Source organism: Aedes albopictus, chromosome 1 (genome assembly GCF_035046485.1).
Source record: "Aedes albopictus strain Foshan chromosome 1, AalbF5, whole genome shotgun sequence".
NCBI lineage: Eukaryota > Metazoa > Arthropoda > Insecta > Diptera > Culicidae > Aedes > Aedes albopictus.
Window position 1 is genome coordinate 51,464,554 of NC_085136.1, and position 27,418 is coordinate 51,491,971.

Consider the following 27,418-nt stretch of genomic DNA (forward strand, 5'->3'; position numbering starts at 1 on the left):
TTATTTCAGGAATATCAATATTCGGGAGTTCCTCAAGAGATTCCTCCAAAAAAATTAGGAATTTTCACAGTGATTTCTCCGGAAAACGCTTAAGAGATTTATTTTGGAAATTATTTAGGAATCCGAGAGAAGCTCCAGGGATCCCTCACAAAAAATCCAGAGGCATTAGCGCAATGTTTATTCTCGCGTTTATCAAGGAAAATGAGTGAGAAAAGCTAGGCTAATGTAGATAGGATCATTTACGAGACCCCAGCAGATTTGATAACTTTTACTTATGACTTTGAGTTTACTCTTTAGTACTTCGCTGTTCAAATTCGGAGCATTTGCTGTTATCGTGCAAACATCATAGCATTTTTTTTTTTATTTCTGGACCCAATTCATCTGTCAGACCCTATCTGTTATGAATAAATAAAATTACTCAAAAATATTAAAAACTATACTTATTTAAACAATTACTTTTTTAATTTCAGAATAAAATGACATCCTCATCGCGGGATGTTATAGATCCGGAAACTATAAGCCTTGTGGCGTACGAAAGCAGTATCAAGTCTGGAACTCACGGCGAAGTTTACCAAAAGCAACTGGCTCTAGTACTATTGCTAAGGCTGACACGAGAAGGGAAGAACTTCCGCTTAGCTTATGAACTGACATCCGCGGATAAGTTTGATGACGTGGTGCTGTACGATAAAACAGCCAAACAATGGATTTTTCTACAATCGAAACATGCCGACGGCAAAGAATCGAAGATAGATCTCAATGGCTTGCTACCAAAAACGAATCGAGAGAAAGGAGATTTCAGTTTGTACAAATATTTCACTTCGTACATGATAATTCGAAATAGATTCAAAGGCAAAACCAACTTTGTGTTGTTCACCAACAAAAGACTGGATGAAAAGTTGACGACAGCAGAGGATTGCTTGACGATCCAGGATCGATATGTAGATGAATATCTTCGCTTCACATCAAAAGGTGCATCCCAAAAATTACTCATACCGACTGAATCAACAATACAATCAATCATGGAATATACCAATAAAGATTTGTATTCCCTGAAAGACGCCATCAAGCAACTTTTCACCAAAGGTATCATTACAGATCAGCTTCTAAAGTACAAGGCATATTTGAAAAACGTTTTGACGGAGTCGGAAAACTGTCAAGTAAGATTCACAAATACCTTCAACGACTCACTGATTTTCATATCTGAACTGTACAGAAGGCTTCAATCAGAGATACATAATTTTAAACCTATTGTAAAACCACCAGAACTCGATGTCAAAGAAATAGAATATGGTTCTATAAATTTGTCGTCAGAGGAGTTCAAACATCTAGCTGATGCCATCGAAAATCTTTTTCGTGGCGGAATTGTATCTGATTATTTGAAAAAGTACGAAGGTCTTCTAGCTCTGATCCTGACAACGACTGTACATGGCCAGCTAGCATTCAAAGATACATTTAAAAGTGATGTAGTCTCTAAAGCTGAATTGTATAAAATGTTGAAGACTGAATTGAGTGATATGAATACAGTGATAACATTGAAGAAGAAACTGTTTGATGGAAAGGATTTACGGAACAAACAACATTCAGTATTATTTTATGCGGAGGCATCTGATGTGAGACAATTCTTCACGCTACTCACATTATCTGTGCATCAACCAGAAGAATTGGAGCCCTTCATCGTCGAGGAGTTGCACTCTTGGATGAAAACGTGGCTGCGACCTGACGTTTTAGGTAAGCTAACCGAATACGATGATAAAAATGCTGTAAAGGATTTGGATGACCATTTTGAAGCAACGCTGAAACGCGAGCAAGGAAATTCCAAACCATATTTAAATTACCAATATGTATCGCAGTATTGCAACAAGTTGCGGTCAAGAATTACTGAATTGTACCCAGAATTGAATGATACGAATCAGTTATATATTAACAGGGTGCTTAAATGTGAAAAGGAGGATATCAATGAGCCACAATATTCACAAGTTTCTCAATTTGATAGAAACTTCAAATCTGAGCTAAGCCTTAATTTAGATGAATTGTTTTCCGCCGATGACAATGCTTCAGATAATGAACATGGAATGGACGATAGAGTATCTCTATCTGACAAAACTTGCGCGGAAATGACAGATAGTGAATTTGCAGCAAATCTGAAGGTAAAGTTTGCACAGTATCAGTGTTTAGTTTTAACGGCGGACCCAGGGATAGGTAAAACTGAACTTCTTCAATACCTTGCCCTTGAACATCAAAAACTGATGTCAGGAACTGTTTACCTGTTTTACTTAAACAGACTACAAGATTCTAAGGAAGCTTTCGGCAAAGAAGCATCATTGAATATCCTCAAATCTGTGTTATCTGACAAGAATATTAGGTTGATACAGAATGCTTTGGAAAATATATCTAATGGTCACATTACAATACTGTTTGATGGATATGACGAAATATATAAGAAAAATATTAACAAAATAAATAGACTGTTGGAATTATTGTTCGCATCAAAACAAATTCAGATTGTTATAAGTGTAAGAAATCATGAGAAAATGGCATTGCAAAGCTTCTTCAAGAAGCACAAGATTAATGTCCGATACTTTTCTTTGGAGCCATTTAACAACGAAAATATTATTGAATACCTTGCACAGTCTTGGAAAGAAAAGGTAGAGAGTGATATCAATTTCAAATTTTATTCATATTCCAAATTCTTGGCTGAGAAATTTCATAGCTTTTGCAGAGTGCCATTGATGGTTAAAATGATGTCGAAAATATACAAACAGCGTTTTGAGCAATTCAAAGAAACTAGTATGATCGATGGAGAGGATGAAATTAGCTATTTAGAAAAAGAGTTTTTAGAAGTGGAACATATTTACGAAATTTTCATAGAAAAATGTTTACTAGTAAAGATAGAGGATGCATGCCATGGCATTGGGCAGGTCGATCCGAACAAACAAATTTTTGATGGGTTTTATCTTGACCATCAACTGCTAGCTATAGAATTTCTTGATGTTGGTGAGCTTAAACTTATCTTCAACAATCCAAAATATATTAAAAAATGGAACTGCATTCAAAAAAATCATTATAACCAGTTTGAAAAATCTATTCTATTGAATTTTGTTAACGGTAAAGTTTTTTTTTCTCATCATTCGTATGCTGAGTATTTTGTTGCGACCTTCCTGTGGGATGATTTTATCTACTTGAAAAACATTGTCAAAAATGTTTTGTCTTGTTTTGCAGGAATAAGAAAGTTTTTTATGAAAATAATCGAAAAAAACATCGAATTGTTCGTATCCAAAATCTCCCAAGAAACGTCTTTTGTCACAAAAAGTGTTGTTTTCTGGGCCTGTGAAAGTAATGCAGTAGAGTTGTTGAAATATTTGCTATCAACAAAATTTCTGGTTAGGCCAAAGGAGGCCAAAATGCTTCATATTGCCATTGAAAACGGCAGTGACAAAATATGTTCTTATTTGGTCGATGAATGTAAAGTGCATCCCGATGTTAAGTATGGGGGTGGTCTAGCTCCTTTACATTCGGCAATAATACACGGACATATAAATATAGTCAAGATTCTGTTAGGAAACGGAGCTGACATCAATATTCAAAACACAGAAGGATGGTCAGCTCTACATTATGCAGTCTATCACAAACGAATTGCGATTGCTACATTCTTGATCGATAGAGGTATTGACGTGCACTGTCTAGACAAATATAAAGTAAATGCACTTGTCCTTTCCTATGGTGATTCTGATATGACGAAAATGTTAATACAAAAAGGCGCAAAGCGCGGTACCCAATTACCCCGCAAATTGGAGTTTTCTTTATTCGACACTTCTTAATTCGTACCCCGACTATTCGACATTTCGACAATGACTTTTCATAAGGGCCTAACTGACTTGATCGGTTTCTCTTCGTCGACTCTCTCTTTCGCTAATAACTTGATCAAAACAAACAAAATAATTATTCTTTTTGTTTCTATTGGCGATTTGATGTTGCATGAAGAAGAAGAAGAAGAAGAAAAGCGATGATGTTTTGTAAAATCCCTATCCCAATAACACAGGGGAAGATTTTAAAATGTCTCTATAAAATATAAAACAAAATCCAATTAAAAACGGTTTGATGTACGGTGTTAGACTTTGGACGGACTACATATTGAACGTATAAGTTTAAATTCAACATTTTTCTTGATAAGGTACTTAATTTGTATTTATTTGACATCTTAAATCAGTTTCGTACCTTTTAATGCCACCCTATTTTGCTTATCGTTTGACAGATACGCGTATTTCGACTACCAATAGTGGTAATCACGTTCAAATGTATGCGTGCCTTTTTTGTAGATGTAGTTGTGAAACTGTGAGGAAAACATTTGCACTCCTACCCCGGATGTTAGTTTTATCATTATTTACCCGTTTTACACAATTCGATTGGGTAATATTTCCATATGCAATCTGAATAGCCTTTGAATTTGCGTGCATTTTTGTGTCTAGTCTAGTCTAGTCTAGTCTACACATACACAGCCATTCATTGAAAGAATCCTGGAAAATGATAGAATCGACTACTTCTACCATTTTTCTTGTCATTATCAATACTTGCAAGGCATCGGAGATGTATTACAAGTATTGAAGCGGCCAGTCCTACTGTGCAGCGTTATTGAATACAATTGAACAGAACTATGGAACGGCGACATCTCGTCAGCCGCTCTGTATCGTATGTGTAATAGATGTGAAGCAAAAACGTTGGGAGTGACGTTGCTAAGAAAGTTAATGTCACTCCGTTGGGGCTCCTCTTCTTCCTGGGATGGGACAAAGGTATTTATGGTATTAACCCCTTATGTCCTGGCTCGAAAGCCTAGGTTTAAGCGCCATTGCTCGCTCTCTGAAACGAGAAGAAAATATAACGATCCCTTCCCCGACTGGATTAAATACCCTGTATTATTAACCGACAAACTACTTAAAACCATAACTGCGAGTCTATTATGGAATCGGTAAAAGTTTCCACGATTTTATCTAAAGTTTAGACAGTATTTTGTTATAAATATTTGGTAGGAATTCTCATAAGGGTGGTGGGGGTAAGTGGACAGATGGGGTAAAATGCACAGGGTACAGTTTCATGGCTTTTATTGTTTTTCAAAATGTTTTACCGATTGAAGCTTATGCCTAAGCATGAATTATTATACTTTTGCTGATCTTGAACATTAAAATGAAATAAACCTCTTCAAAATGACAAAAACTTAAAAAAAAAATCACGTGAAAAATCGGAAATGATGTAAAATCTGCATATTATTGCTGAGGTTTTCTCGTTCGTAAGTTATTTTCAAATTATTACAAGTTTTACACCCTACGCCGATAAAGTCCACGTAGATTAATATATTTGACCGAAAAAAAAATTAAAAATAATAATGGGGGTAAAATAATAATGGGGGTAAAATAGACAATCGGTTCAACTTTCACTAAAATTTCATAATTTTTTTTTGCCAACTCCAGAATCATCAGCCGTCATACATATCGTGAGATAGTTGAAGTAAAAAGTTATAAAAAAATATTTTCCATCAACAAAATATAATTTTCATCCAAAAAGAGTGCTTGTTTTTTACACTATATTTACAATAATTTTTTAAGTGTGTTTCAAAGTTTGTATTAAAAGTTTAAAAACAACAAAATAAAGGTATCGTATGAAATTTGATAGTTTGTACCGTGGGTGCACAGTTATGGATCACACACGGTTACGGATCAATTCGATGTTTACGGTCAAATGTCGCCTAACTGCACAGCATGACATAAAATAGCATAGTCTTCATAGCATAATCACTATACTATGCCACGCCATGCCATGCTAAGCTGCAACATACGATCGTAAACATTTAATTAATCCGTAACCGTGTGTGATCCATAACTGTGTAACCACGGTATTTAAAAACAAACTGTTATATAACTTTTAACAACTTGTTCATTTTACCCCATCGATTGTCCATTTTACCCCCACCGATTTTTTCCACGCTATTTTGATGAGTTTCACACGATAAACCACTCCATTGACGAACAGCACTCACCTGACCCGAGAACTCTGACACCAGATCGGAACCGCCTCCATTCAGTATTGGAAGATTCTGATTGAAAACGGCCCCGCTCCGGTGTCAGAGCCCCCGGGTCGGGTGAATGCTGATGAATGCTGTTCGTCGATGCACAAGTCAAGACAAGTTCATACCGTCTGCACGCAAAGAAAGAAAAAAGGGACGCCAGAACGCACTCCAATCTAAAGTAGCTCCCCCGAACTGCTTTTTCCAATTCCATAAACCCACGCACCAACCGCAAATAAGAAAGAAAAACAGCACATCTTTAACACAAAATATTTAAGCCTTTAAATGGAATTCGCTCACCCGGGAAATGTATCAATAGAATCGTCTGCCTTCTCAATGTCGGTCATCCAATTCGACTACGTGTCAAAGCGGTCGGCGCTGCTGCTTGCTCCATCGATGCTTTCCCCATCTTTACCAACTGCCACTCCACTTCATGATGGGGAACAACTTTTTTTTGGTAACACATTTTCCAATAATTACGCTACACAATTCAAGAACTCATTTTCTATTCACAAGTAACAAAAACAGAAAAACTTTTAAAAACAAGAAAATGCGGACGCGAAAAAAAAAATGACAGCATAAAATTTTAGAACGTCCGCGCGCGCTCACAGACTGCTGCGATCCTGAATTTGCGTGCATTTTTGTGTGAGGAAAAACTCGCGCTAGTGTTCGTGTGTTGAAATGTTACTTATCTCTATTGTAATCTTCCTCAGTGTCAGTCCTGTGACTGGATAACTGACACTGAGGAAGATTACAAGTGGTAGTCGAAATACGCGTATCTGTCAAAGGATAAGCAAAATAGGGCGGAATTAAAAGGTACGAAACTGATTACACTCATTCGAAGAGGGTATTCTGCTTAGAGGGTTCGAAAAGTCGGCACAAGATCTTAAATCAGCTGATTTTTCGGATCTATGACAGTTCTTCTACATGGAGTAGACATATCGTGTTACCACAGAGAACAGACGAACATGCTGGAACAAAATTGCTTGAAAAGAAAAAACAAGCTCAGTAGCGACATCGACGGTGACTTTCCCACTCAAAAACTTGTTTCGACACCATGATGGCGCATTCTGAAGAAATATTTCACTAGCGCACCTTTAAATTTTCCTACTCAGATTCTGAGCTATATTTGCTTAAATAACAAGATGTTTATGATTATTTCACTAATCCAGCAACAAAATTGGAGCAACCCATTGATAATTAGTTTCATTATTTTCAATAAGAAACAAGTTGAACAAGAATTCAATTATTGTTTTCCAAGTAAAACCAACACATTCTCTTGGTGGAACTATACTAGGGTGCACACTTGGTGACACTAGCGCCAAAAGCTAAAACAACGGCAAATTTGTACCCCGATTCAAAATGTGACAGCGCCGCGTAATGGCCACATTCCCAGTTATTTCAAAACAACCGTTGCAATGCTTTACACAACTGCACTACATGAGCTTGGACGTCTGTTCTCTGTGGTGTTACCATCTGTTGTTTAACCTTTGTAAACAAATGCATACACGGACATGTCACATGAAAAGGCCTATTGTGCTTATACTCACACTCACAACAGTTTCTCTTGCAGCCACTTCTTTCGGAAGTTCAGAGTTGTTGCTATCCGACACCCGAACCACTTGGAGAGTAACCAAAAGCCATCAATTGTAGAAAAAAAATGGACTTTTCATTCGCACTATCACAATGTCTTTTAGATTTGTGTTCAATGAGTCATTTTACGAACGCGTATCATACGCACGCACTATTCACTTTTTTTTTAAATATACATTCATTAACCTCCATTTATTGCACCCAATCTCTCGGGTACCTCCAGGGGTATCTCCTACTATAACGCAGAAAAATAAATTGTAAACACAATGAGGGATGGGAACACTCACTTGCAGAGAGTTACACTCACTCGCAATTTTCTCAGCTCAGAAGCGTGCAATCAAGAAACGATGTATGGACGACTTTTGCATTGTGCTTTTTTTCTAAAACTTTGCCGAATAGAGTAGGGGTCGCACACGCATACCAAAGTCGTGTCAGAGTTGTTAAGGTTGAAGGATTCGTCATTGATATCATCGTCATCATTGATATTTTGAAAGCAGTTTTCTCGTTCAAAACACAAATATTCGATATGAAAATGAATTCACTGTATTTCAGATGGACAGTGGAATGCAGTGAATACATTTTCATAACGAATATTTGTGTTTTGAACGAGAAAACTGCTTTCAAAATTTCAATGATGACGATGACATCAATGACGAATCCTTCAACCTTAAAGCGACTCTCCACGAGGTGAGTGTAATTTACATTGATCTCGTGTAGAGTTGCCTTCGCAGCTCCCTCACGTCTTCGGTATGCGTGTGCGACCGCTACTCTATTCGGCAAAGTTTTAAATAAAACCACAATGCAAAAGTCGTCCATACATCGTTTCTTGATTGCACGCTTCTGAGCTGCGAAAAGTGAGTGCAAGTGAGTGTAACTCTATGCAAGTGAGTGTTCCCATCCTTGTACACAATTAAATTCTAGTTCAAATCAACCGATTTTTCAGTTTGCTATAGCATCGAACTGATTTCTAGCTTAAAATGAACTGTTCTATTATTTGATAATACAAATATTTTCATTTGTCGAAATTTTTGACAGTTTGTTAGACCAAACCAGGGGAAGCGACACTACTTTTGCCAAGCCGAAAACCCTCAAAAAAAAGTCGAAAAAAGACGAAAAAAGCCCGAAAATACCTGCGTAAACTTTTGCGGGTTTCAGCGACTTTTTTGATCTTTTTTCGGCTTTTGGCTTGGCAAAACTAGTGTCGCTCTCCCTGGACCAAACTGAGATTTGGTAGTTTCAGCATAAAATAATGGATTGTTTTAAACGACTGCACTTTTGCCGCTAACTCAGCCGGGATGTGATTGTATGACGGGCTTGGTGGTCTAGTGGCTACCGCTTCCGATTTATATGCAGAAGGTCCTGGGTTCAATCCCTGGCCCGTCCCTTTCCTCCTACTTTGTATCTTTCTATATACTTTCTCTCTGCTCTCTACATATACAACTCATGTATATAAACATGTTCATAGCCGTCGCTAGAACAGAAACGGGTTGAAAAAGCCGTTTCCCTTCCTTCCCAAAACTTTCACAGCACAGTGTCACAATCCTATTAGAAATCGCCTACAAGTTATGCAATCAAGCGAACTGTGCCGCATATCTTCAAAATAATAAAAAACACACAATTCTATCACCTTCCCCTGGTATCCACACACCAATGTGTGAACCATCTGCCAACCAATTCCCACCAACACTCCAACATCCGCATGAGTTTGTGCTGGCGCAGAGGTATATTCGGCCAGATGTGGATACAAACGATTGCAATCATCACTTCCTTACCCCTTCCCCACATTGACCTGCAACCTGACGTGGCAGGCGCCATTGTCGCCTAAAAATAGAAGATCACCAACGCTCACACACTGAAGATGCCTGCTAGTCCCCGGCAGTTATCTCATTGGTCCTTGTGTGAGTGTAGCTGGTCTGGCGATACTGGAGTAGCATCCACGGGCGGTCAATCAAGCTCAAGCTCAAGCTCAAGCTAACTCAGCCGGGATGTGATTGTGTTGGTGACGGCAGCTCCTGCGGCAGCTCGGAAATCTATTTTTAGACACTCGGCAAGTAGATGGAAGCGAGAAAGAATAAAAAAGGCAAAAAGGTGAAACCGACCAACTTTTTGTGGATGCTGTCTCGAGTACCTGCGCGTTATCCATCACGGCCAAAATTGCACTTGGAAGTTGGAGTGATGGATTTGCTACACTTTCTTCGTTGTGGCTATGTTGGGGTAAGAATTTTAAAGGTGTGTGAGTGCTTCCGGGCCATGTTTATGGTCCCCATTTTGTTAAAACAAATGAAGTTTTTAACGTTATATGGAGTGATGGGAATTGGTTGTTTTGATCGATAAACTCTAAGTAAGAACTGTTGGAGTAAACAGTGATCGCCCCTAAGTGAAAAGGTTCTAGAGTGCAGGACTTGAGTTGACAGCATTGTGTCAATGTAAAGAGAAAGAGACAGAAAAGAAAAAGGCGCGCACGACAGGTGCATGTTGTTGTTTTTGTTACCATTTTTTTCATTAATAAGCTAACCGTCATTGAAACCAAACCTAATAAATAAGAGTGCAGGACTCTGAATCGGTAGACGGCCGACAAGAACAAAGAAATATAACTTTGGAATAAGTTAATGCTTGGGTCTTGGGGTTTATTAATTCCATTGCACCTGACTGGGAGACGACGTTATGGTAGTTAGCTAGCAAGATGCGAATGATCTTGTACCGACTTTTCGAACCCTCTCAGCAGAATACCCTCTTCGAATGAGTGTAATCAGTTTTGTACCTATTATTTAATTCCGCCCTAATTACTTATCCTTTGACAGATACGCGCGTTTCGACTTCCACTTGAAATCTGACACTGAGGAAGATTACAAGTGGTAGTCGAAATACACGTATCTGTCAAAGGATAAGGATGGGGGAAGTTGTGGTAATTTCGCCAATTCGTTTTGATGAGGACTCCTGGAGTCTGTTATATCTGCAAATTAATCTTTTAGCTCTGGTGCAGGCCTAATATTGAAGCGATAAAAACGTTAGAAGAAAGTGATTGCAGTTCACACCAATCATTGAGCAAATTTAAAATAATTACGCGGTAACTTTCGTGGGAAAATTGGTTTTCACGGTAGTGTAAATGATCAATGCGGTGACGCGTTTAATATAGAACGATCGTTGACATATGTATGTGCATTACCCTTACTATCGCGACCAAATAAATCATAGTCGGGATGAAGACCCTGTCGTGTATTTTAATATAACTAGTGGATCAAGCTAAGCTAAACTCGTTGAAACGCTATAAATTCTCGAGAAGATCAATGAGCCATTTTACGAAGTGACAACAATGCTGATGATGATATTGATTTTCACGGGTTATTGAACGCTGCCTCCTGTCAAAATTCGGGTTACGTACAAAAGGCTGAATTACGAAAGGCTGAAATAACAATAGGCTGAAACACGAAAGGCTGAAATTACAAAAGGCTGAATGCATCAAAAGGCTGAAATAGTGATTCGCCAAGTTTTCAAATGCACCAGCCTAAAGGCCAACCTTAACACTAACAACTCAGACAAACAGACGTATCACTCTAATTGGGAATGATTACATACTTCCACTGATTTTACGGTATATTTGAAAATTTGCTGAAAATCGACCAATTACCCAGCCGTGGCAGTGCCACGGTGGCACTCGCATTGGTACTGCTTGAGCTTGGCGTTTGACAGTCGCACGGTCGCACCGTCAACTAGCTCTAGGTTGGCCAAGCTAAGCCATTTTGGAAGAACATGCTTTAGTTATTATGTTCTGAATCTGAAAGTTTTACGACTGGTCATAATGCTATGCATTATTGAACGCCTACATCACTAAGACAGTATTTCTCAAAAGAATATCATATATTTCAAAGAAGGGAAAATCTCTGATGATATTGTTAGTAGCCGTAATGACAACAATCTTCAAAACACCATGACTCGAAAGAATGGCTCATGTTTAAAGCAGGAAAAATAAACGACATAAATATTATCTGTACCTTTTTGTGTTCATTGATATGCATCATTGGCCTCTTCACTAAACTCAGTTTCAAAACTAAGGCCCATGCTAAGGGTTACGCGTTTGATTCGCTTACCTTACTTACCGATCAGGCTAAGGCCGGGGTGGCCTCTGCTGTACATAGTAGCCGCACAGACAAACAGACGTCTCACTCTACGCACTTCCCATCGTTTCCCTTTTTAACGGATTAATCAAATATTCCGTAGTTCGCAAATCGCTCGCTTATGGCGCTCGCATCGCTTTTGCTCCTGTTTGACGTTTGCTCACTACCGCCATCTACTCGGTGGATTTGCGTACCACAGTATAATTAGCATTGGGCGATTATGTTTGCGTGACGATTTTGTTCCAAGTGATACGTCTGTTTGTCTGTGGTCTCGGTCCATGGCTGTTTGTCTCCAGTTCCGCACTCTGCGTAGGGTCCGCAGATCGTCCTCCACTTGGTCGACCCACCTTCTTGTACCGGTCGGATGACTCTCGAGAACCATTTTAGTCGGGTTGCTATCCGACATCCTGATGACGTGACCCGCCCACCGTAGCCTCCCGATTTTCGCGGTATGGACGATGGTTGGTTCTCTTAGCAGCTGATGCAGCTCGTGGTTCATTCTCCTTCTCCAAGTCCCGTCTTCCATCTGCACTCCGCCGTAGATGGTACGCAACACCTTCCGTTCGAAAAATTCCAAGGGCGCGTTGGTCCTCTGCACGTAGGGTCCATGTTTCGTGCCCATAGAGGACGACCGGTCTAATCAGCGTTTTGTAGATGGTTAACTTCTTGTTACGGCGAACTTTGTTCGATCGTAGAGTTCTGCGGAGTCCAAAGTAAGCACGATTTCCTGCCACAATGAACCTCTGAATTTCTCTGCTGGTGTCGTTGTCGTTGGTCACCAGTGAGCCCAAGTACACGAATTCTTCAACCGCCTCGATTTCATCACCGTCGATATAAATTCGAGGTGGCGGGCGCGGCGATTCCTCCCTGGAGCCCTTTGCCATCATGTACTTTGTCTTCGACACATTAATGACTAATCCGATTCGCTTGGCTTCACTGGATGTACGTTTCCGCCATCGTCTCAAATTTACGAGCAATAATATCAATATCATCGGCGAAACCAAGCAGCTGAACGGACTTCGTGAAAATCGTCCCACTCGTGTTTATCCCCGCTCTTCTTATTACACCCTCCAAAGCAATGTTGAACAGCAAGCACGAAAGACCATCACCTTGCCGTAACCCTCTGCGAGATTCGAAGGGACTCGAGAGTGTCCCTGATACTCGAACTACGCACATCACTCGATCCATCGTCGCCTTGATCAACCGTATCAGTTTATCCGGGAATCCGTATTCGTGCATAATCTGCCATAGCTGTTCTCGATCGCGATTGTATCATACGCCGATTTCAAATCGATGAACAAGTGATGTGTGGGCACGTTGTATTCGCGGCATTTCTGCAACACCTGGTGGATGGCGAACATCTGGTCCGTTGTAGCGCGTTCACCCATAAATCCAGCCTGATATTGCCTCACGAACTCTCTTGCAATCGGTGATAGACGGCGGCATAAAATTTGAGAGAGTATCTTGTAGGCAGCGCTCAGTAGTGTGATCGCGCGGTAGTTCCCGCAATCCAACTTGTCGCCCTTTTTGTAGATGGGACACACGATATCTTCCATCCATTCCTCCGGTAATACTTCCTCCTCCCAAATCTTGGTAATGACCCAGTGTAGTGCTCTCACCAGTGCTTCTCCACCGTATTTTAGAAGCTCGCTTGGTAGTTGATCTGCTCCAGCGGCTTTGTTGTTTTCAACCGGCCAACCTCCTTCTCAATCTCTGGAAGGTCAGGGGCCGGAAGTCTTTCGTCCTGTGCACATACTCCTAGACCTGTTACCACGCCACCTTCGGTACTTGCAACGTCGCCATTGAGGTGCTCATCGTAATGCTGCCGCCATCTCTCGACCACCTCACGCTCGCTCGTGAGAATATTCAGTGATTATCTCGGCACATGTCGGCTTGTGGCACAAAGCCTCTGCGCGAGCGGTTCAGCTTCTCGTAGAACTTTCGTGTTTCCTTAGCGCGGTACAGCCCTTCCATCGCTTCGCGATCTCGTTCTTCCTGCTGGCGCTTCTTCATCCGGAAGACTGAGTTCTGCCTGTTCCGCGTCTGTTTGTAACGTGCCTCATTCGCTCTCGTACGGTGTTGCAGCATTCTCGCCCATGCTGCATTCTTCTCGTTTTTCAACTGTTCACATTCGCCGTCGTACCAGTCGTTTCTGTGATTCGGAGTCGCGAAGCCTAGAGCTGTAGCCGAGGTACTACCTATGGCGGATCGGATGTCCCTCCAGCCATCTTCAAGTGTAGCTGCGCCAAGCTGCTCTTCCGTTGGTAGGGCCACTGCTAACTGCTGCGCGTAGTCTTGAGCCACTTCTACGTTACGAAGTTGCTCGATGTTGAGCCGCGGTGTTCGACTTCGACGCGTGGTGATAACTGTCGAAAGTTTTGAGCGCATGCATACAGCGACTAAGTAGTGATCCGAATCTATATTCGCACTGCGGTATGTGCGGACGTTGGTTATATCTGAGAAGAATTTACCGTCGATTAGAACGTGGTCGATTTGGTTTTCTGTTTGTTGGTCGGGTGATCTCCAGATGGCTTTGTGGATATCTTTGCGGGGAAAGAAGGTGCTTCGGACTACCATACCACGGGAGGCTGCAAAGTTTACGCATCGCTGGCCGTTATCATTCGATACGGCGTGCAGGCTGTTTCGCCCGATTACCGGTCTGTACATTTCCTCCTTTCCTACCTGCGCGTTCATGTCGCCGACAACGATTTTCACGTCACGCAGCGAGCAACCATCGTATGTTTGCTCTAACTGCGCGTAGAACGCTTCTTTCTCGTCATCGGGTCTCCCTTCGTGTGGGCAGTGGACGTTGATGACGCTGTAGTTGAAGAAACGGCCCTTAACTCTCAACATGCACATCCTTGCGTTGATCGGCTGCCACCCGATCACACGTTGTCGCATCTTGCCCAACACTATAAATCCTGTTCCCAGTTCATTGGTGGTGCCACAGCTTTGGTAGAAAGTAGCCGCTCGATCCCCGCTTTTCCACCCCTTCTGTCCAGTCCAACAAAGTTCCTGCAACGCCACGATGTCGAAGTTGCGGGGATGTAGTTCGTCGTAGATTATCCTGTCACATCCTGCGAAACCTAGTGACTTGCAATTCCATGTTCCAAGTTTCCAATCGTAGTCCTTATTTCGTCGCGTGGGTCTTTTCCGATTGTATCGAGTCGTATTTTCTCCTATGTTATTCGCAATGGGGATTTTTACGGGTGGCATATTGGGCCTACGCCAACACTCCTGTCTCGCCGGAGGGCCATCGTGCCAGTTCTGTTTAACGTCCCAACCAACACTGGGACGACCACGCTGATGGGGCTACCACCTTGGATCTAGATGGGCGTGATGCAGCGTTTCTTACTCAGCCGCTGGATGCCAGAACAGACGCTGTTTGAGCCGCACCTCCTTGGTGAACAGACACTCGGATCGTACCTCCTCAATCTAGCTGAAGTCAGAAGGACAACAGTGCCCAGGCTGCACTACCAGCTAAGCACACAACTCTTAGCTGGCGGTCTTTGTCATCGCTTGACCCGTGGAAGCATGAGGTAGGAACTTGTGAGGACCAGAGCTATATTGGACGCTCTCCTTTTCGTTACCGTTTTGCAGCCCATCACTGATTAGTACTGTTTATGAATTATCCATTGCAATACATAATACTCTTCACTACATTATGGAATGATTTGTATGCCTATACGGCCTATACGATTTCACAAGCTCATATTTGCATTCTTTAAAGATGCCTTGGTGTATCAACTATATGATATTCCCAATGTTAGCGATTTATATGACTTTTGACGTAGAACCTGAAGTTCATAGGCACCAGTTCTGGTGGGATTCTAATCCACGTCTTCCCAATTTGCTAGACAGGATGCGTTAATCAACTTCACCACAGAACAGGTAACAATTCTGCGGAGCCACTTGCCAACCTAAATTCAATGTTCACCTCACCACACGCTTTTCTATGTAACTCTCCTGCGGTCCTTAAATGCTTCAACAACAAATTACATGCTCTCACTGATGTTCAAAGGTATCCTCTGAAAGTGTTTTGTAGAATTAGGTCTTAAAATTTTATGGGAAAAAGTACCTTTTTCTGAAACACTATGGCCTGAAGTACACAGGGTCAAATCAAGGGGCCAGACACGCATAATTCTTGGCTTAGTATATTATAGTATACTGAAATATATTAGTACATCGTAGCAAACTCTGCGGTCGATTTTTTCGATAAACAATGTTTGTTTTTTGATTCATCTGTCACAGCCTTGGTTTCAGCCAGTACGATTACTTTGATGGTAATACATTAATATACCGCAAATTTACTAATATACTTCTAATACACTCATTATGCTAATACGTGTCTGGCCCCTTGGGTCAAATATCTGACAAGCAAAGAACTCAAGAAACTACATCAGTTTGACTCTAATGAAAATTCGAGTCAAACAATATGTTTGAGCATTGGTTTCTTTTTGGGCAAATATTTCACCCTGTGTACTGACAGCTTTGGGTCCCCAGTTAGCTTAGTAGATAAGGTAACGGATAGCCAATCCAGAGACGGCGGTTTCGATTCCAGTTACGGTCGGGAAAATTTCTCTACTTCTTGGGCATAGGGTATCATTGTGCTTTATTTAGCCCTTTAATTAATAACTGTGGAAGTGCTCAAGTAATGCTAAGTTGAAGAGAGGCAGGCCAAGTTCCAGTGGGAACGTAGAGCCAAGCAGAAGAAGAATAACTTTCTGAATTCGCAGCAAAAAGTAATAAGAACATTCTGGAGAAACTCTGCAAGTAATTCCAAAGTAACAATTGCTGGATAAATTTCTGGAGGAATTCCTGGGGAAATCTGAAGAGGATCTTCAGAAGAACTATCTGAAAAATGACTGCAGAAACTACAGCGAATGTACTGGTCAATCTTCTCATAACTTCTGAAGGATCCCTGGAGAATTTCCTGATCTTTGGAAGAACTCAAGGAGATCCTGGAGAAGTATGTCTAGTAAAATCCCTTTCAAATACCAAGGAATAGATTCGAGAGTAATTTCTACTCGAATTTCTGAGAAAATCTTTGAGAAACTTCCCGAAACATCGTCGGATAAACTTCTGATAGAATCCCTCAAGGTTCTTTCAAAGAATATTTGGTCTAAATAAATCCAAAGCAATCTCTGGAGGAACTTCTACAGAAATCTCTTGAGAGTGTTCTAGAGGAATTTTCAAATAAATGCATAAAAGAATCCCTGAATATATGTTAAATAGTCTAATTTCTAAAAGAAAACTCTGGAAATTCTCGTGGAATTTTATTTCCTGAAGAATTATTCAGAAGAATCGCTGGAGAAACCCTTGGAGAAATTCCTAGTAGATTTTTTTGAGAAATTTTTAGATGAATTCCCTAGTGAATTCCTGGATTAGTCCCGCGGACAAATTACTGGAAGAAATTTAGATAATATTCCCGGATGAGTTTCTTCAGCAATGTTTGTAGGAATACATGCACGAACTTTTTTAGATATCGTTGAGGGAATTTTCTAAAGAATCTCTGAAGAAATCTAAAGAATATTTTCCAAAAAAACCCGTAGAATAATTTCAAAATGAATCTTTTTAGAAATATCTTGAAAAATCGCTGAAGAAGACCCGAAAGAATCTCTGCAGAAATGCTCGAATAATAACATCGACATGACAGCCATCAAGAGTGATTCCAGTGATTCAATCTAGTCTAATCTAATCTAACACAGACGCAGCCAGTACAAGAAAGCATCCTGGAAAATTTTTGGGTTAGATTACGCCCAAAAATTTTTCTTGTCAGTATTGATGCTTGCGGCATATCAAAAATATGACACAAGCATCAAAGCGGCCCGGCCTACTGCGTCGTGTTTACCGCAAAGATGATTCTAGAACTGTCTAGATTTTAATAATCTTCTATATATATCTTCTATATATATAAAAATGAATTTCCGTCTGTCTGTCTGTCTGTCTGTCTGTCTGTCTGTCTGTCTGACCGCTATGCATTCGGAAACTACTGAACCAATCGGCGTGAAACTTTGTATGTCGGTACTTTTGGGGCCGGGGGAGGTTCTTAGCATAGTGTGAGACTCCTCCGGTCGCCGGAAAGGGCAACTCCCAAAGAAATGAACCGGAAATGAGCTGAGAGAGAAGTTCAACACGGTCGCAAACAAAACCAATCTAGAGTGCGGTGCTCCAGTGAGCTCAACAATCGTCAAATTTGAATTTTCAAAACAATGTTTGCCCACGCGTAGGCTCATAGACATTAACTTTTGGCACCGGAACCTCTCGGCTCGGTTTCAGAGGCAAAACGGCCCAATTCCCCAGGCTGATGATCTAAGCCAGCGGCAGCCTCTGGGGTGTGCTCTCACGGCCTCTTCTGGAACCGGATCTTAGGGCGAACAGAATGCAGGAACCTTACTAATGGCAATACCCACGGTAAAACAGTTTATTGCAGACCCGTATGCACATCGAACCGAACGCGTGACTGACGATGCTGAAGGGTGGAGCGGTGGCGCAACGACGGAGTGGCGGCGACTGCAGCGGGGCGCGGTCAACACTTTGGCCCGAGTAAACGATGGCTTCGGCCCGAGGGTCAGGCCTATCTGGTGGAAATCAGGACACGTGAATTTTCCGTGATTTTGTTCAAAATGGTCGGTTTTTGACAGTCGGGTGCGAAACAGGCGGCCGAGATGATGATGGCTTGGGCCTGAGGAGGGGTACCCGGGGTGGCCGGGAGGTGGAGCTCAGGCCCACCTGGTGCATATCTGGACACGACGGCCGGGAGTTGACGAGGCTTCGGTCACGCGGCTTTGGCTTCGTTGAACGAGGTGGCCACGGTGGAGATGATGACCAGCCGGGAGATGGCCGGGGTAGACTACTTGCCCGAACCTTTATCCCCCGCTAAGGTACGCTTCATCGCACTCAGGTGGTGTATTCCCGTACTCAGGCGCATCACCTCCCAAGCCCAAGGAAAACAAAATGTCCGTTGGAGTTTGCGCCAACTTCACATTCGCTTCCTTAAATTCCCGCACTAATATAAAAAATACGGCAAATGCTACCCTACGGTAACAATCGTGTGTTTGTCGAGATCTACGAGAAGGGCTGATCCCGGGCTCGGCAGCGCCACCCCAGACGGCTCTAAGCCCCAAATTGCTAATCAAGCCAACGCACATTGGAGTAAATCACATCAAAACCTGATCATAAGTGGAAAAACTCAAAATGAAGTAATTGGGTTTTCCGTTGTGTTTTTGATAAGTGTAGTTATCGTGTAATCGTTTGACAGCTAGGCAGTGTCCAAATGTTTTGTTTACGCTTATCAGAAGAGGTTAAGTGAAGCTGAAGTTTAGCCGTTTCCTTTGATATAACTCACAGCGCGTGCTAGTTTTGACCGTACAAAGTGAATGAAATTGATAGTTAATCAATTCAACGATGCAGTTTGTTAAAAAAGGTTAATGTTGTTATTCTGTTAATTTGAAACCCTAACAAATTGACGTTAAATTTACATACAATATATGAAAATATGGAAAAAAAATATTTGATGGAACCCTTTACCGTACATTCAAAATGAAATAAGTTGATTTTCCGGCTGTTTCCGGAAAATCTCCGTTTAGTGTATGATAAAACTATTGTTCCTCTTTCAAATGCAGAAAGAAAACCTTCCGGATGTTTCCGATTTCAAAAGTTGCAACACTTTGAAAAAATCGTGATAATTATATTATTATATGATATTATTTGCCTTAAAACACTATTTGGCCCTCTGAACGTATTTTTGCTGAAAACTAGAATTCAACAGCTTTCAAGCAAAAAAAAAGAAGTTTAAATTCGGTCAACTGGTTCAAAAGTTGTGATTTTTTGAAAAAAATTAGTTTCGAAAAATCTTGACTTTAACAATCATAAAATTGGTCACCCTAACGACGAAATTAAAAAAATACTAAAACTATGAAATACGTTTCATTACTAATTTGGGTTACATTTGGGTTGCGAAAATACGTCAAAATGAATTTGATCAGTTTTGATGTACTAGGTGCTCCACTGTGCAACGGTTGCTTTCGGGGTAGGTAGAAAAGGACTTTTTCTACTCCCGGGTCCAAGGGCGTTTTTAAATGAGTAGCTATGAAGGATTTAATAATGGAATGGATCGGCTTCACCGATTAGTTAATAAAGGGCTGGATACCAGGGGGCGGATGGTGACAGGCCGAAGAGCACTCTTGGAAGCGGCCATTGTAGATTTGTAAAACACTGTATGGATTTAGCGATCATTAATGAAAATATGACGGTAATTCCTTAAAAGCGAGATATGCTGAAGTTCGAGATTTTTTATAAGAGATTTTTCCAGAAATTCCTCAAACATTATGTGGCGATGTTGGTTGGTATGTTGGTATAATAAAAAAAAATATCATTTTAAGAAACAATATCAAAGCTGATAATATATATATATATTTTTTGTAGGTACAAAACAATTTTTGTTTAAAAGAAACACTCGAAAATTTAAGTGGAAATATTCTTGCCACTGACCGTTCGGGGTACTTTTCTTCTTAAGACTGCGATAAACAGCCTGGAAAATGTTTTCGAAGCGAAAACACTGCGTAATACAGCTAAAGGAAACCTGCAATTTAATTATTTCTTAAAATATTTACAAAATCATCAGTTTTACAGTAAGTTTGAGCTTATTTTTGTTCAAGCAGTCAAATTTTCGCGTTAGCAAGATGTAGCTGCTTATTCAAGACGCCACTAAAATTCAAATTTGCTCCCTTTTCCGTCATTTACCGCTCATTTCTACAGCCCTGTTACATAATACGTAGCGACAAAACAGTTACAGCGGTACTATATCCCTTCACTTCTGTAATATTTTCTTACTGTTTTTACACAAGAAACGTAAAGGGGGTCCGATTCTCAACATAAAATACAAAACAAAAACCAACAACGAACGGTTACAAATCAGTAAAAAAGCAATTACATTTAGCATATGGAAGTTTTTGAAGGTTAAAAATGTCAATAATATTGTGAGTTCCCTTTCATCTACCAAAAGGGAAAAGACCATTAGGCCGAACGTCATGTAGCCGAATGAACAACATCGCGAATGGATACTAGGCAGCATGGCCATTGAACCAAAATGCCATCAGGCAGAATGATCATCATTCCTGCATTGTCACAAAGGTTGTACTACCTGATACTTATGCTGCTCGCTCCAGCTGTAATTTTCCCTTCTTTTAATAATAGGCTGTTCTTTCAAGTCACACTGTTAAATAGTTGATTGATCTGTAATTTTACATCATTTAAAAATAGGTAATTCTTTCGCAATACACTATTTTGAAGAAATGGGCATTCTAGAAAGAAAAAAATCTACAAAAGATAAAATTTTTTCAAACAATTAAACACAAAGTGTGTGTTCCACAGGTAATAAGTATATACTGATAGATATTTGAACTGCTTCTTAGTCAAAAATGTGGAAGTTTGGGAAGGCCAGAAATGTTTCTATGGTGGTGGGTAAAGGTAAAGGCACAGAGAACAGACGTCCAAGCTCATGTAGTGCAGTTGTGTAAAGCATTGCAACGGTTGTTTTGAAATAACTGGGAATGTGGCCATTACGCGGCGCTGTCAAATTTTGAATCGGGGTACAAATTAGCCGTTATTTTAGCTTTTGGCGCTAGTGTCGCCAAGTGTACACCCTAGTATAGTTCCACCAAGAGAATGTGTTGGTTTTACTTGGAAAACATTAATTGAATTCTTGTTCAACTTGTTTCTAATTGAAAATAATGAAACTAATTATCAATGGGTTGCTCAAATATTGTTGCTGGATTCGTGAAATAATCATAAACATCTTGTTATTTAAGCAAATACAGCTCAGATTCTGAGTAGGAAAATTTTAAGGTGCGCTAGTGAAATATTTCTTCAGAAAGCGCCATCATGGTGTCGAAACAAGTTTTTGAGTGGGAAAGTCACCGTCGATGTCGCTACTGAGCTTGTTTTTTCTTTACACAAGATTTTCAAGCAATTTTGTTCGAGCATGTTCGTCTGTTCTCTGTGGTAAAGGCTCATACAGATAAAACTTGACTCATAACTCAAAAATTAATCAAGCAAATAAAACAAAATTTGGCATGTGGAGGGTTTGAAGGCAAGGACCCCTCTTTGATCTGGGCGCAACACCCTACCACTCTAATGAAACAGAAAACAGAGATTGTCTGCATAATATGTACAAAACGATGTGAACATTTTTGAAAGCATGAAATGTCTATCATATTATGAGTCCTTCCAGAGGGTGGAAGGGGTTCTCCATGGGGTTCTCATACAAATGAAATATAAATTATTACAAAACTAGGTAAAAGTGTACGGCCGACGGGTATTAGGCCATAGTTCATGGAACCGAATGATGCATAGTCCGAATGGACATCAGGCCAAATATTCATTGAATCCACAGGCATAATGATCACCATGCCCTCTTTGTCACACACAGGTTCTACATCCTTCTGCTTATAATGCTCACTCTATCAGAGATTTTTCCTTCTTTTAGTAATAGGCTGTTCTTTCAAGTCACACTGTTACATTTTCTTTACGGATCAACTGCAAAACTTTACAACATGCCTAAATGTTTTCTTCTTTATATCGAAAGTAATTCTTTCAAGTGGCACTGTTGTGTAGTTGGCAGTTGAACTGTTAAGTATATGGTCGATTTGTCCCTTTAAATTACATTGATAAAGAGCTGGTTAGCAACCAAACCATGGAACAGCATGCTTTATCTGAGATTTTTCCTTCTTTTAAAATAGGCTGTTCTTTTGCAGTGTTATGAAAGAGTGGGCCTTCACATGAAAAATCAACCAGAGATAAAAGAAATAATAATATAACACGAACTATGTGTAAGCAGGTAAGCAGAATGTTCTAATAAAAGAATGAACTTCTAATTCGTCCAGAATATTTAATTCTTAAAACGAATGGGTACAAATGTACAAAATGGAAGATTACGTTCCACTGGAGCCGGCCTTCCAATGTATTGTATATACAAATGAGTTTACATACCCTTTGGAGCCATACAACTGATTAATAAATGAAATGATCAGCAAGATTTTTGAACAGCTCAATTTGTCCTCATGGTGGTTATGTTCATATGTAGAACAAGATAAGAAATTTAACTAAAACATTAGAAAAACTTTGTCGTAGTGCAAAAGCCAAAATTAAAATGGGCAATACAAGGTTTGCCGGGTCAGCTAGTAATTTATAAAAATCGAAGCAATTCTAGAATCTACAGGGGAGGAAGGATGCGTGGACATACCGTACCAAACGCTCCGATAGTTTTATTGTTATATGGTTGAGTAATATGTGAATATATAATTGATTATGTCTATATTTTAAAAAATTACCATATTGACCCTGTAAATCAAAATGGTAATTATTTTGTGTTTGTACAATACTGTTGTACAAGGCTGTACTGTTGCTTGTTTGTTTTGTTCTTATATAGGGAAGAGAAACCATCTCGCCAGGGGCTCCGTTTTGGGCACCCTTCCGCTATAACTCAGTCAATTTTTAATCAATTGACAAAATTTATTGAACGCAATGAGATACGTAGTATCTAGTCTTGTTCAAAAATTGAAGTCAATTCAGTTAACTGGCTGACCGAAGTTACGGCGAAAAAGCAACCAAAATAGCAGCCCAAATGGCTCGACACCCCAAACACAAACACATCGTACATCATACTGCCCCCACTCGCATAACAGTCCCATTTGACTTTTCATCACTTTTGAGTTAACGTTATGAATAGTCATCATTTTTGATGTACTTCCAAAAACAACAATAAAAATTACGAATTTTTATGTCAATGTGTGAAAAAAATACCAAGTTATGAGCGTCCCATTGAAGCGCCCTGTACCGTCCAGGGGCTGCATTAAACACTACACGGAATGTGATATCTTTCATTTCATTACAGTCCGACACAGTTTTAATAAACTATATTGAAGTATCACAAACCATCACTTATCTTATATTACAACGGTTCACTTTTTCTTATATCATCTTAACATTATCTGTATTTCTTCACCGAACTACTAGAGACACTTCCAGCTTCTTCTTGACCCGACTACTACGTCCTACCTACAGCTTTTATTTGGACAGTATCTAGAGGTGTCCCACATGGGAGCTCAAGACTTATCCGATGTGCTGCCTGCGTTAACGTTGTCACCGAACTCTCGACAACTGACTGTTCTCTACGAACTGTCTTCACTGACTGCCCCGACTGAAGCCAAAGCCTCCGTATTTATAGCCTAAATTTCCTAGCAATACCCGAACCAGCTTGGGCGTGTCTAAAATTCCTACGATCATTCTCGTCTTGCCGAAGATGTCATGATAATTCCTAACAATGCCCGAACCAACTTGGGCGTATCCAAAACCCTACCAAATGAAAATACTAATAAGTCCAAAACCTAGACCTCTACCTATCCTACTTGTCCTCATCGTGATTAAAATCCTTCTCTTCTTGAAAACATCACGACTCTTCTATCTTGGGCGTATCCCAAGCCCTACCAAGAATATTAATACCAACGAAAAACTTAAATCTCCTAACCACGCCTGACTTGGGCGTGTTCGCACAAAACCTACTGAGAATCTTTACACCAAGGCCTACATCTTCTAGCCCCGCCTCACTTGAGCGTATACAAGGCTTGGGTGTGTGAAAGAATTGAACCAACCATCGACGTCATTATCATTCTCCCCATCATCATCATCCTCATCGTCTTTGGAATTTGGCACCAAATTCTCCAAAACAAAGCACCCGCTTTGTTATTGAAGTGTACCTTACTTGGGCACAGTGAACCCTAGCCGGCCCCCGGCCGCGGATGTTGGTTGAAATTATACCCCCACATTCTTTTCTTTCAGTTTACTCGAAGTCAAAACAAATCGAGTGCAAAACAAGTCCGGCGCCGTATGCCGCCAATACGGTGTCTCAATTTCAGAACATTCCAGCTAAGGTTCACCTGAGTTCAGAACCTTACCCGGCCAATTCGGCGCCTTGATTTCGAAACAAAAATAAACAATCTTTGTTCCAGCGCGATCAATATGATGTCGCGGTTCTATATCATTCTTTCGGGTTTATTACCCATCGTTGTCCCAAGCGTAATTGAAATTGCATCACACCGACCGGACCTAACGCGGTGCAACACGATCGCACCCGGCCACCACCGGACGATGATGGGTTATAAAAACTAGGTCAGTAACGAATGGTGCGATTTTCGTTGCTTCCAATATGCCGCGCGTGAGGTAGGTAGACCCTACGATGAAAATTGAATCTAAAATCCCCCGGGCAGCTGTTGGGAATGTGGGGTGAAAATGCATTTTTGTTTCAGTTGAATTGACTTTGAATATCGGAAGGCGTGGGAATATTTAGGTCTTTGCATGCCCTCCCACTTAGCGGAGTTTGAACGTGTATAAAATCACGTTCAAATGTAAGTATGTGGGTAAAATGTATCCCCCGAAAAAAAAAACTCAGCATTTAAATGATGATGCTAACGATGATTGTTAATATATAAACTGAAACTGCTATACTATTCTCCATTTTTCCTGTAAAGTGTCTCAAAATGTTTTCCAATACAGTTAGCTGATCTAAATCTCCCAAATAAACATTAAATTTTGTATTAACCCTCTTACATTCTTCCTCAAGAGATTGACTTCATTGGTACTCGCTGCTGCTCCTCTTGATTCGTCGTAGGTGTTGTTCGTCTGCCTTTGATATGTGCCTCTTCTTGTTCAATGCCCAGATCAATTGGTTAGTATCAGGTCTCAGATGAGTGGTATCGTTGCTTCTCTGTTGTACTGGTTTGTCTTGAAGATGATGTAGTTGATTCAGTTGATGTCGTCTCCTGTGGGAACGTGACCATGAAGCTTTGGTATCCGGATATTACCTCGGTTGAATCGTATTTCCCTGCTGGTAATTCCCGCGCTGTCGTTTGCATACAGAAGAACTAGTTTTACTGTTGCTTTCTGTTGTTTCTCGAAAAAGTGTCATAAGTTGCCTTCCGAACTGGATTGTTTATCATTGTCGTTTACGGTGTTGTGGTTGATTACTTATCGCCCGCCTTCTGAATTTTGTTGGTATTGGATCAATCTCAATAGTGATGCGAATATTGTTGTCTTTGACCTGGTGCAAATTGTGGAACTGTTGCACACTCTTTAAAGAGTTTGTAATTAGTTGACTTAAATTCTAAAGCTTTCGATGATGTCGAAATGTTGCATTCCTGATTATGGTTACTGTTAATTGTTGTTGTATGAAGCACAGAGTAAGTGCTTTTTCAATGGTTAATGTAATGCGGTTGGTGAACATTACATTATGTCGGTTAATTTGGGATACTTTGAAGACGTCCTTCTCTCATCATATGTCTGTATGAATTGTTGTTGTTGTTGTTGTTGTTTTTGTTGTTGTTGTTTTGTTGTTGTTGTCGTTGTTGTTGTAGTTTTTCCCGATGCTCTGCATTGTGTTGGTTCATATTAGCAGATTCGCAGATGTACAATAATATTTGTCTCGATGTGCCACCCGAGTTGACCTTGAATCGTCTCCGGTGAAAAATTATGTTCGCTGAATTCTCTCCTCCGCCATACCAGCACCTTTGACCTTCAACTTTCCATCCGATCTGTTATTCCTCGTCATCGTACCAATTGGCTGTGGTACGTTTTCATAGAGGTACCGTTGAACTGCTCCTCTGATTGCTCTCGCCAGGTGTTGCCTTCTCGTCTTGTCCTCCCGCGTCATCTCTCGAGGAAGTTGTATTTAAATTCTATCGAAACCATCGATTTATAAAATATTGATCTACCATGTCAAACTGAACTTTTAGTCTTTATGTTATTATTATTTGTTTTTCTTGTATGTGCAAAATATAACCTTTACAATAGTATTAAAAAAAAACTGCACCATTACATTAATCATGCTCTGTTACCGTTACTTTTCTTAATAGTCATAAACTGTTTTTTTTTCAAAAACCGTAAAATATTAAAATGTGAGTTGTAGCAATGGAAAGCTTCTGCAGGATCACTATAAACATCTGTATTACCAATTCCAAAAAATCTCACTGCAGAATTCTCTCCAGTGCGTTTTCTTTCAATTCCTGTTTGCTCCGTTTCCTTTCGCAGGTTCGGCTTGATCGTTGATGACGACTTCTCCCCCTTACCGAATAAGGTTTTTGGATGGATACCTGTAACGAGACTTAGATCTTGTGTTTAATTCATGATTTGATAAAATATAAATATATTTATGTTAATTTCTAGTTTTTGTTTCTTGACGCCACCTAATGATTCCGAATCTATAAATATTACTTCATTTTTCATTCACATATTATTATTATTTTTTTTTTCAAATTAGTTATTCATTCATCATTCACACTCAACATTCACAAGCATTCTGGGGGGCCCTCCCTTGTCCTCATCATTCAATTTTCATCCGATCTCGTATATACTTTCAAAGATGTTATGTAACATGGCCATTTTATATAGGAGCGTCCTCCGTAGTTTCATTAGGGTCTAAATTGTTTCTAAATTGTTTGTTTTTTTTTGTTTAATCCGTTTTGCTTAATCATTTCAAAGAATAATCGTTCGGTTGTTGTCATTGTTTCTTTTTATTATTAATACTCTCAATCAACAATTTATGTCTTTTGTTTGTTTGTTCAAACCTCATTTATTATGTATCCCATATGTATTAACGTTA

At 40.1% G+C, this 27,418-nt stretch overlaps 1 protein-coding gene across 6 annotated transcripts in view; it reads left to right on the forward strand.

Annotated features, from left to right (window-relative positions):
• The window catches only part of LOC134284933 (uncharacterized), a 97,172-nt gene that overhangs the window by 9,991 nt on the left and 59,763 nt on the right, over positions 1–27,418 (forward strand). For 3 of the 6 annotated variants that reach the window (XM_062844525.1, XM_062844523.1, XM_062844524.1), the window contains one exon: positions 471–8,086. The exons of the other annotated variants lie outside the window; for them this stretch is intronic. In XM_062844525.1, the coding sequence (XP_062700509.1) occupies positions 477–3,818 (3,342 nt within the window). In that variant the 5' untranslated portion in view covers positions 471–476 and the 3' untranslated portion in view covers positions 3,819–8,086. Of the gene's footprint in view, positions 1–470; positions 8,087–27,418 lie in introns of those variants that run through there. 6 annotated transcript variants of the gene reach the window in all.